Source organism: Quercus robur, chromosome 12 (genome assembly GCF_932294415.1).
Source record: "Quercus robur chromosome 12, dhQueRobu3.1, whole genome shotgun sequence".
In the NCBI taxonomy this organism is placed as follows: domain Eukaryota; kingdom Viridiplantae; phylum Streptophyta; class Magnoliopsida; order Fagales; family Fagaceae; genus Quercus; species Quercus robur.
In genome coordinates, this window is record NC_065545.1 from 37,521,668 (window position 1) to 37,532,380 (window position 10,713).

A 10,713-nucleotide genomic window follows, 5' to 3' on the forward strand; every position below is an offset into this window, starting at 1 on the left:
CCCACCGTCTGTGCCAACGCACAAGCCTTTCCCACAGATGGCGCCAATTGTAAGGACACAATTTGTAGAGACCCCAAAATGATATTGGGTTCGTACGTTTAAGGGCCCAAACAATATCATTTGTAGAGCGTGGGCTTGAAAGGCTAGGCCTAGGTCACCGAACAGCGGTTAGCCATGGTTTCTATGGAAATTTACATGAAGGTGAACCTTGCGTGTCTAACAAGACCTTCTTCTGATGCAACATGAGTGGTTCCGGTCTTTGGACCTCATCCGAGGAGTTTAGTGTTCTTATTATTCTCCTTTTTTAAGACTTCATGGTCTGGGAGACGCCCCCCTTCAATTGGTTCTTTTTTCCATTTTATACTAACATTTACCCTCCTTCCAGTGTCCACGAATAAGCTCCACTTTCTGGGGTTGAGACTTGTCCTATCAGCCCATACCTGGAGTGGTTGGGGGTGGTTGTAAAAGTTGAATAGCATGGTGAAGAGCATGGACTTGTTAGACGCAGAGTTCTTTATTGCAGTATTGGCAGCTTTTTCACTTGGCCTGCTCCTGCACTGAGCTCGTCCTTTCCTTTAGGGGCTCTATGGGGTGCCGAGCATAAGATCGTCCTTGGCCATATCCTTAGGCCTTTTTTGAACTTTCATTATGTGTCCTCGGCAATAGTTCTCCTTGGCTCAGGCCTTGGGCCCTAATGTAAAGTGGGCTGGGGTCACAAATTCTCTGGCCCCACAAATATATATTTGTATTTCTATAAGAATAGATAGTTCTTCAACATTAATTAATGTTTGCTCTTCTCCTTCATGCAAAGGTTTGCATTTTGAATTGTTCCACTCCAAATGTTTAAGTTGTTCATGCCCTGCAATTGTTAATCATCTAATACCAACTTGAAAGGTCGAAAATTAAGCTCATTGCTTAAAAATTGGACTCAAATTCATTGCTTACCATTAGAAACTTTTTTCAATCTATGTTGCGTTTATAAAATAAGCTACTTTTGAACAAAAACATATCCTAAAAAAAGAAAATTAAATATTACATAATCTGAAAGAAAACATATTAGAGGGAGAGAGATCGAGATTGCGGTATTCAAGAATAAAGTTATCTGAAGCATTTACCAATCTCCTCCAAGCAATAACCTTAAAAATAACTTTTTAAAATGCTACACATAAACAATTAACCCAAGTTATAAAATAAAAAATCAAAAACCCATATAAGACTAAATCACCAAAACTGTAACTTACCAAACAACTATGGTGTTCTCCCAAATCAACCAAACATTCCTACGACCACATTGAATCAAAACGTGAAACCATAGAACAATATCAGACAATTACAGAATTTAAAAGAAAATGGTTACAGAATACTTATGTTCAAGCATACAACTCTATGAAGTTGTAGGAATGGTAATAAATATTAGTACTACCATAAAATTGTATAAAACATTTTTACATGTAAAACGCATGGCCCATCTATTCAATTGTAGCATTTATAGAGAAAGGGAAAGACAGACAATTTTACTGAATGAGGCAAACTGCAAACTTAGAAGTTTTATCCAACAAAGGAGAGTAATAAGGACAATATTTTGTTTTATTTTGATAACTGAAAAATAAATGACAATTATTCAAAATTTTCAGTGGTGATAAGGATAACTGCTATGAGATGGTGAGAGAGAAGAGGAAAGTCGAAATCTTAGGGTATGTTTGGTAACTATTTTTTTTCCTTATTTTCTGTTTCCAAAAAAAATTTTCTATTTTTGAGACTAAAAAACTTGTTTGGCAACCCAAAATGGACATAAAACAAAAACTGTTCTCAAAACTCAATTTGTGAAGGAAATTGAAAACATGCAAAAGGCTGTTTTCAGTTTTTAATTTTCAAAAGTCAATGAAAATACGCATTTAATTTTATGAAATGGTCTCATTTAATAAGTTAGCATTAGTGTTCAAATCCTAGTAGCAACATATTTTATTTTATTTTTCTTCAAAAAACGATCTTTTTAATTTCAGCTAACCAAACATGTTTTTGAAAATAGGAAACAAAAATTGTTGCCAAACATAACCTTAGGATCAGGTTTTTTCAGTTAGTTTTTAACATTTCTTAAAGGAGTGATCATATTGAGGAAGTTTAGGATTTTAAAATGATTTGTTGGAGGAGGGAGAAATAACATGATGGAAGATATTGTTTTTTAAAATTATCTAAAATTTATGAATTTTTAAATAAGTAATTTTACGTGTCTAATCCTATTATCTATTCTTTTTAAACATTTGATTTTGAGGATATTTTAGTATGTTAAAGGATAAAATCCAAATAAGGAATCCTGTTATTAATGGTATATAAGAAGGTAATAAAAATTCGGTTTTTAAAGTTGTAATTTGTCAAGTGACTATCTTTTTTTTTTTTTTTTTTTTTTTTTTTTTTTTTTTTTTTTAAGACAAAAAACTAAAAGCTTACTTATTTTTTAAAAGCTAAAAGTTAAATTATTTAAAATAAAATTGGAACAATAAGTAGTGTAGGACACGGCAGATAATTTAACCAAAAAAAAAAAAAAGTAACCTTTAATCTTTGCCAAAACACATATTAAATGACGACAATAACTGAACCAGTAAAATTTCTTTTGGTTTTTTTTTTTTTTTTTTGAGAAACAAAGTTTTTTTTTTTGGTTGAATAAGAGATTTGAGATTCAATTTTTATCTACATCAGAAATTGACTGATATCTTAATCTAATGATAAAAAGTTATCACCTTACACTAAAAATTAATTAGTGTCTTAATTTTTTTTGATAAATAGGTATTATTAAGAATGGAACGGGCGAAACACTCTTAAAAAAAGTAATGATGGCTGAAGTCATTCTCTCTCTGCAGAATAGCATAGGAGGATGGATCCGTGGGTAGATAGATTCCTCTCCAAAGGTGAAACGTAAACCTGGGCGCCACCAGCCAGTTTGGAAAGACCGACAACGCAATAATGACAGTATCAACCCCCACACTACTTATGAAAAGTTTTGATCCTTTTAATAATTTTACACACGTCCGTTCCTTAGAGGGTACAAATGTCAGATGCGTTCGCTTTTATGTAGTCAAAAATAGGAGTGGAGAAAGCAAAATAGCAGCAGCTGAGCTGGCCATTAAGGAAAAAAAAACAGAACAAAAGTGGACCCCATTTTCTTCCACCTTTGAAATTCCAGACTCACACAGACAACACCCCCCCCTCTCTCTCTCTCTCTCTCTCTCTCTCTCTCTCTCTCATTTTCTCTGTTTTCAGAATCATAAAAAAAATACAGAGAAAGAAATTCAATATTTGTTTTGACCTATCGGTTCTATTTGTAAGTACTCAATTTTTCTACTCTCTCTCTCTCTCTCTCTCTTCGTTGTTTTTCTTTCTAGTTTTCTTTTTTTCTTTAAGATCGACAAGTTTAGATTTTTATTTTTATTTGCTTAATTGGGTTATTGAAAACTTTCTGGATAATAGGAGTTTTAATTGAGAATTCGTGTGCATTGCATCGTGAGCTGGATGATCAGAGAACTTATTGGGGGGTTTGGGGGTCTCAGTTTTCATTCGGCAATGTCAGATTTGATGGTTTTGGGGGATTACTAACATATTTGCATATAGTCTTTTAGATTGCTGAGAAAATGTGAAGGGAAAAAGGCCCAATTAGATTTTGAATTTAAAATTTTGATTTGGTCTGGTTGTGATTCTAGCTCAACTAACTTCAGCTTCATTGAAATTTGCTTAATGGGTATTTTTCATATTCGATAGTGAATTAATCTAAAGTTACAAAATTTAGTTACGCTTATATTACCCTAAACATCTTAAGCAACGAGAGCTGAGTTTTTCTGATGTTTTCATTCATTACTCAATTCTTAATCTGGGTTTTAAGTATTTTGTGAAAGTTTTTATATTTAAGTTATTGATATTTTGGAGTAAATGTGGTACGTTTGTGTGCAAGATATTGGCTATTGGATGAAATAGGAAAGACCCGTTTTGGATTTTGACTTGAGGGAATTGTAGAGAATGGCATGCAGAGGGTGTTTGGAGTGTATATTGAAGCTTCTGAACTTGTTGTTGACCCTTGTGGGTCTGGCCATGGTGGGCTATGGGATCTACTTGCTGGTTGAGTACGAAAGAACCACCACTAATGCTCTTGTGTCCTCATCGGTGAGCGGTGATGGAAGTTCAGTGCAGCTTGGTCGACCACTGCTCGTGGGTGTTTCCCTATCGGCTAGTATTTTGGATGACCTGCCCAAAGCTTGGTATGGCTGCTGATCTCATTTCGTATATTTTTTGTTTTGTGTTTCTCTGTTGTTGCTAGTTTGTCATGCTTGAACTCATTGTTAAGAGCAACTGGTATATATTTTGAATTCGAAATGCGGTTTTATGGGAAATGAAGAAATGGGTTCTTGTGTCTGATTTCCATTGAACAAATGTGTTATAGCTCAAATGTCTTGAGGTCCTCTATTTTTTGGGGGAGGGGGGAGAGTGAGGAAAGGCAAAGGAAAATGATTAAAGAAAGATGTGTTTGAGCATTCTCTTTCTTTGTCATCATTCTTTGAAAGAAAAAGGAAATGAATGCCATGCAAAATGGACTTATTTCTATTTCTAGATTGTTAATTAAGTATTTTAACCCTTGCATGTCACCCTTGATTGTAATGCAATGAATTGTATTGTCTTAGTAATAATTATTAGCAGCAATGCCCTCAAGTCAAGTTCTCATGCTGCATACTTTCTCCATGTGCTTTATGCTGTAGTCTTTATCTCTGCTATGTGCAATAATGCAAATAATCATTGTTAAACCACTGAGGAAAGCAACTTGGTTAACTGATTACACATTGATCATAGGTAATTATATATACACACAGTAACAAAAAGTGCACACACAAACACTTGTATGACCCCTTGTGTAATCTTGGCAATGATGCAAGGGTTCACCTTTTCTTATTGTGGCAATGAGCTTTAGCTCGAAGGGCATCTCCTCTCCCTGTAAGAACATGGAGGGTGAGGTCGTGGGCTTAAAATCCATTGGGTGGGTGTGTAATTACCAATCCAAAAAAAGAAAAAGAAAAAAGAAAAAAAAAACTAGGGAAAAATACTCAAAAGCCCCTTGTGATTTTCCTGTAAGACATAGAACCCCGTGAGGTTTTGAGTGTAACACTTAACCCCCTAGAGTTTTTGAGTGTGACACAAAACCCCCTTGTGGTTTTTGTTTTATGTGAAATCACTCAATACTTTACAGCAGTTTCGTGTTTTAGGGGGAAACCACAGTGGAGGTTTTGTGTACCTTTTCCAAACTAAAGCTCTCGTTGTGGAACAAGAATGGTTTGTAACATGCATAATGTTGTGTCACAAGATATTTATATTTTAAAATTTTTATTACTACTTAGTGAAATCCTATTGCAAATCTGTCTCACAAGTTCTTGAAACTGATCTTTAAACAAATACATATTCAACAATTTGGGCTTACTAAGCTTAAATTATTTTGTTAGCATTTAATTGCTGCAAGCTAACTATTGAGCCTGGCTTGAGACATTAGAAATTGGTTCCAACTCTTTCTAAGAAATTCCTACACCTAAACAAAATATGTGTAGACTGCTTTTTACCAAAGTTTAATGTGCCTGCAAAATTTTCCATTGAGCTCTAGCTTCTCAATTGGCACCTCCTACTCGGGTGGAGGGTGAAGTTGTGGGTTCAAGATCCATTAGGTGCGTAACTTACTAATAAAAAAAAAGTGCCTGAAAAACTCAAAACTTGTTTATGGGGTATTGTGAAAATATTGAGGCTGCTTTACAGAGTTTTGAACTTTGGTTTTTGGAACAGTCCTCTTTGTATGGTCAAGTAATGTTTCAAATGGATGAAGGAAAATCCCAGCGACAAGATCTCATACTATTCGATGTTGTTATGCAGATTGTCCTTTTTTCCCATTAGTTCTATATGGACTATAATTTTTGATAAGTGATTCTATGTATACTATAGTGAATCAATCATTGTCATTGTATACCCTCTCACAGCCCCTCCTCTTTTATTGTTTGTGTTCCATTGACCTTCTTTCATATGTAGTAAAATTGCTTCAAATTCAGCATATGGATTAGTCACCTAACTCAGCTAACTCCATTTTTAAAGCTACTACATCTCAAACAATATGTATTTTCTATACTAATTGATTTCTGCCATCCTGCTCTATTGTTATTTTATCCTCCAAACAATGAGCTATTGTATATCTTTTCTGCTTGTCCCAACTCACATTATTTGTGGCCTCCATATCTCCTTATAGTGCCTCCAAATTGAATCAATTGATTCAAAAATACTCCCTAACATGGTATTTGAGAATTGAGATACCTAGGCAGGGCTCAGTGATTGCCTCAGTGGCACATAAACCCAATGGAACCCTAAAGGCTTCAATTGGTTGACTAGTCAGCATACCAATTTTGGCTTTGCAGTGGACTTGCTGCCCTCGACATTCCCTAACCACTCATGTAATTGCAATAGAGATGGAAGTGCTAACCATTATGAAAATCCAGGTTCTGCATAACAAAAGCAGGTGGACTGAAATTTACCTCATCTACATTCAGATCCGCCAGGATCAGAATGTGAATCATGCTTAGCTAAATTTAGGTCTTGTTTGAGTGTTGGTGCTATGCCTCCCAATTCCATAGTACTTCACAAGTAGTCATTTACAGAGAGTCTATCTTGATTCCAATACCTTAAGTAGGTTGGTATAAAGCATTATCTTGTATGCATGTAGCATCTCTAGTTTGCTTCATTTTTCTACAACCATCAATATATATATATATATATATCTTTTTTCTTTTTCCTGGTCATGAGTTTGTCTTGATCCCAATACAAATTGATCAAAGCCAATGGCCTTTGGGCTCAAATGGGATCTCTATGGGATAGGAACGGGGTGGTGGATGTGGTCTTTGGTTCAAGCTTTGTGGGAAGTTTGACTTACGAAAAAAAAGAAAAGAATAGAAATTCATCAAAGCTGTGCCTGTGCAACTTGGTTTTTAGTATTGGCTCATTAGTGTCGATAGTTTGCCCTGTTTTTCTGCATCTCCATATTTATTTTTCTACAACTGTTGTATTCCTATTCTTTTATAGTGGCATGTAACTCGAGTACATGCATCCACACACACAGATATGTTGTTGAATGAACCCCTACTGTCTCCTCCTAGATATGTGTGTATTGATATGTGTTAATCTATAGACGATCACTTTGAGGCTTTGAACAATACAATTGACTGAAATTATTGGCATCATACATTTCCTTGAACTGCCTAATTCGTTTTTCCTATCCTTCTGTTAATCATGTCTTTGCAGGTTCATATACTTATTTATCGCCATAGGAGCAATTATCTTCGTCATTTCTTGTTTTGGTTGCATCGGAGCTGTAACAAGGAATGGATGTTGCTTGACTTGTGTATCCAAATAACTTATATATTTCTCAGAGAAGTGATATAATTTCCTTTAATCAAAGAGTTAAGGAAAAGATTCAAGATATTTATGTCATAGACTATCTATTAAAGAATAACTGCTCTGCAGCCATTATATGCACCACACCTATTCATACTAATATCATGCCTCATAAAATGTCATCAGATGTACAATTCAATGGTTGATAGATTGTTCTTGTATCATCCTCCTTTTAATTTCACTTTTATTTTTTATTATTTTGTTTCCTTAAGCCAACATAGTACTCGGTATTGGTGATTTTATTAATCTTGGTAGAGCTGGGATGTGCGGCCTTCATATATTTTGACAAAAGCTGGGAATCAGTGAGTGTTTTGTTAATTGATATTTCAACTTTAAGATTGTATGTTTAGTCTCCTAATTAGTCGCCTGTGTTCGGTTTTAGGAAATTCCAACAGACAAAACTGGAGATTTTGACATGATATATGCTTTTCTGGAAGAGAATTGGAAAATTGTCAAATGGGTTGCTCTTGGAGCTGTTGTTTTGGAGGTAAGCACAACATGACCACCTTTGCTTTTATTGAACTAAGATCTTCACATTGTTGAAAATCATGTCTCTACATGCTTTTGACTATATAGGCTCCATTTGTTTAAGTGGAAATATGATGGGGTTCTTGAGCATAACAATGCCAATAAATTGTCTTTTTTTTTAGTTTTCAAATTGCAGCAATTGACTGTTGTGTTGCTTAATAGGAAAGGTTACTTCTTAGAAAGCAAACACAAAATACCAGGCGGTGGTCTGTTGGAGATCTATTTTCAAGTGCACGCACTAATGATAAGCAAAAAATATATGAGAAGGCATTTAATTGGAAAAATCTAAGGAAGTTTCTTTTGTGGTCCATAATATATATATTTTTTCTGGCTGGGTCTGGCCCATTCCTTGAAAGAAGTTTTTATGGGATCCCTATCTACCAAAATTTTTACTTCTGGTTCCAACAAATGAAAAGTTGGGAAGATTTCAATATTAGTCAGTTAACCTTGGAATTCCTCTGTTCATTTAATTTTCTTAGCAAGAAATACTTTGGTGCAATTTCCTGGGACCTCTGGTTCAACCTCAAAAATAAATGGTGTGAAATCGTTTTGCTAGACACCTTGTAATTATGTTACAGATATGCCAATTGTGCCAACTTTATTAGTGTACATGTTTCTTTTGTGCCAACTTTTACAAAACATGTGTGAAAATGTTTCATGGCATTTGAACCTATGATTAAAATATGACAATGGTGTTGAGGGTTGAAATAGTCCCAGAGCAGGCAACATGCTAGCGGAGTCTGTTAATTGTAATACCATAGATCTGGGTTGAATTTCCCTTTTGGACTTGCATAATTGTACACCATCTTGATCTTTCTCTTTGACTCCCTAGCATGAAATTAGGACAAAATAACTGATGTTTGGCATGTATTGTGTTGGTGTGCATTAATTAGTAAATAGAGTGTTCTTCCAACTCTATCTCTCTTCTGGTGACTTTGGACTCTTATGGGCACAAGGTTGGAATTTCATTATTCAATAGAATTATTTATTTCTTGTGGTGGCCAAATAGCTTCTTTATTATGATTCTACATGAATTGCAGGCACTGCTATTCTTGTTAGCCCTTGTGGTCAGGGCAGCAAACAGACCACCAGAGTATGACAGTGATGATGAGCTCATTGCCTCAAGGCAACAGATCAGGCAGCCACTCGTCAATAGGCCACCAGTTCCAGCGACAGGTGTACCTGTTGCTGGCACTGTTGATCAGCGTCCGAGTAGAAATGATGCTTGGAGTACACGTATGAGAGAAAAGGTATGATCTGTTCAAGTGGAAGAGTTTATTTGAGTGCTTAAATTGCAAGTTATGGAGTGTCCATTGGCAGTCTTGAATGATGTTTTGTGGCTGCACAATGATCTTGATAATTATAAGACAAATTTTAGATGATAGCTCAATTTAGCATGAAGCAATTGGGGGTCAATCTTGACACATGTGATTCACTAATTCACCAGCTATTAATGAATTCATTGATTCTGTAGTTCCACCTTGTGTTCTGCCAAGTATTGACCTTAGTATGGATGATCTGATAGTTAACGCTTATGTATTAATCTATTCTTTCTCATTTACTTTTCATAATGACCATCTCTTGCATAGCTAATACTGCTGCTGTATTTTCTCTCTTTTTTTTAACTGTATATAAACCAGTATGGGCTCGATACTTCTGAGTTTACATACAACCCATCCGAGTCACATAGGTACCAGCAAGCCGCTGCACAGCCAGCAGAGGAAAGGAGCCGATGCACCATCATGTGATGACTTGATAAATTTTTCCCAAAATTGGGTTGGTTTCTGAAGACTGCTCATAGACAGTTGTGTTTGTAACTTCACATTTCTTCGTTCTTTTTCTTTTTGTTGAGCTTGTGTAAAAACACACGTTTTTCATGATCTTTCTTGTTCCCCGACCTTCTCACTCTCCTCTTCAACTGAATTACCATTTGGTGTGTCAAACTGTAAGGCTACAGTAGGTTTTTTTTTTTTTTTTTTTTTTTTTCCTTATGGAGTTGCAGGTGAGCATAGTTTATTTAACAAGAGTTAATGATGATATTCTGCCCAGTTGCTTTAATGTGAAAGGAAAAAAAAGATTAAAAAGAAATTCTGCTTGTCTTAAGGCTACAACAATATTTTGCATTACATAAATATTCAGTTTTCTTTTTTTCATTCCATTTAAATCCGAGGAGCCATGCAACATCTTGGTACGTATGTTAATTATTAATAGAACTCACTTTCTCCTCACGTAATAGGGACTACATGCATTTTTTATAATATAGTTTTAAAGTGTGGTGGGTGGAAAGGAATTCTTGCATCTGTCTAATCAAATGTGTTTTTGCTGGTAGTTTTCATTTCATATCAGGGTTTACTAGCAATTTAATGGTGAAGAATTGGGGTTTGCCTGTCATTACCATTTTTGCTCTGAATTTTATTTTTTGCTCCATCAAACTTTCCCTTGGTAAAGTCTCTCTTTTAGAATACAACAACGCTAGCAATTTATTTATTTGATAAGTATCAACACAAGCAAATTTCACAACTTTTCACAACTTATTGAGGTGAGGATATTGCAACATCACTTCCATTGAGAGCACTATAATGTCACTTTTATCAGTTTATGTATTGTGCAGTGTGCACCAATAACAACCTATTATCTTTAGCAATGGGCAGTCTGACCTATTGTTATTGAGGCCCAAGAGTAGTCCACTAGCCAGTGAGTCAGGTTATGGGTTAGTTTTTATGC

General features: G+C 35.2%; 1 protein-coding gene across 1 annotated transcript; it reads left to right on the top strand.

Annotated features, from left to right (window-relative positions):
• Positions 1–3,168: 3,168 nt before the first annotated feature.
• Positions 3,169–10,077, top strand: LOC126708665 (tobamovirus multiplication protein 2A). Its single transcript, XM_050408519.1, has 7 exons — positions 3,169–3,319; positions 3,944–4,247; positions 7,309–7,408; positions 7,683–7,763; positions 7,844–7,948; positions 9,030–9,239; positions 9,630–10,077. The coding sequence occupies exons 2-7, from the start codon at positions 4,009–4,011 to the stop codon at positions 9,735–9,737; spliced, it is 843 nt and encodes a 280-aa protein (XP_050264476.1). The 5' UTR covers positions 3,169–3,319; positions 3,944–4,008; the 3' UTR covers positions 9,738–10,077.
• The last annotated feature ends 636 nt before the right edge of the window (positions 10,078–10,713 follow it).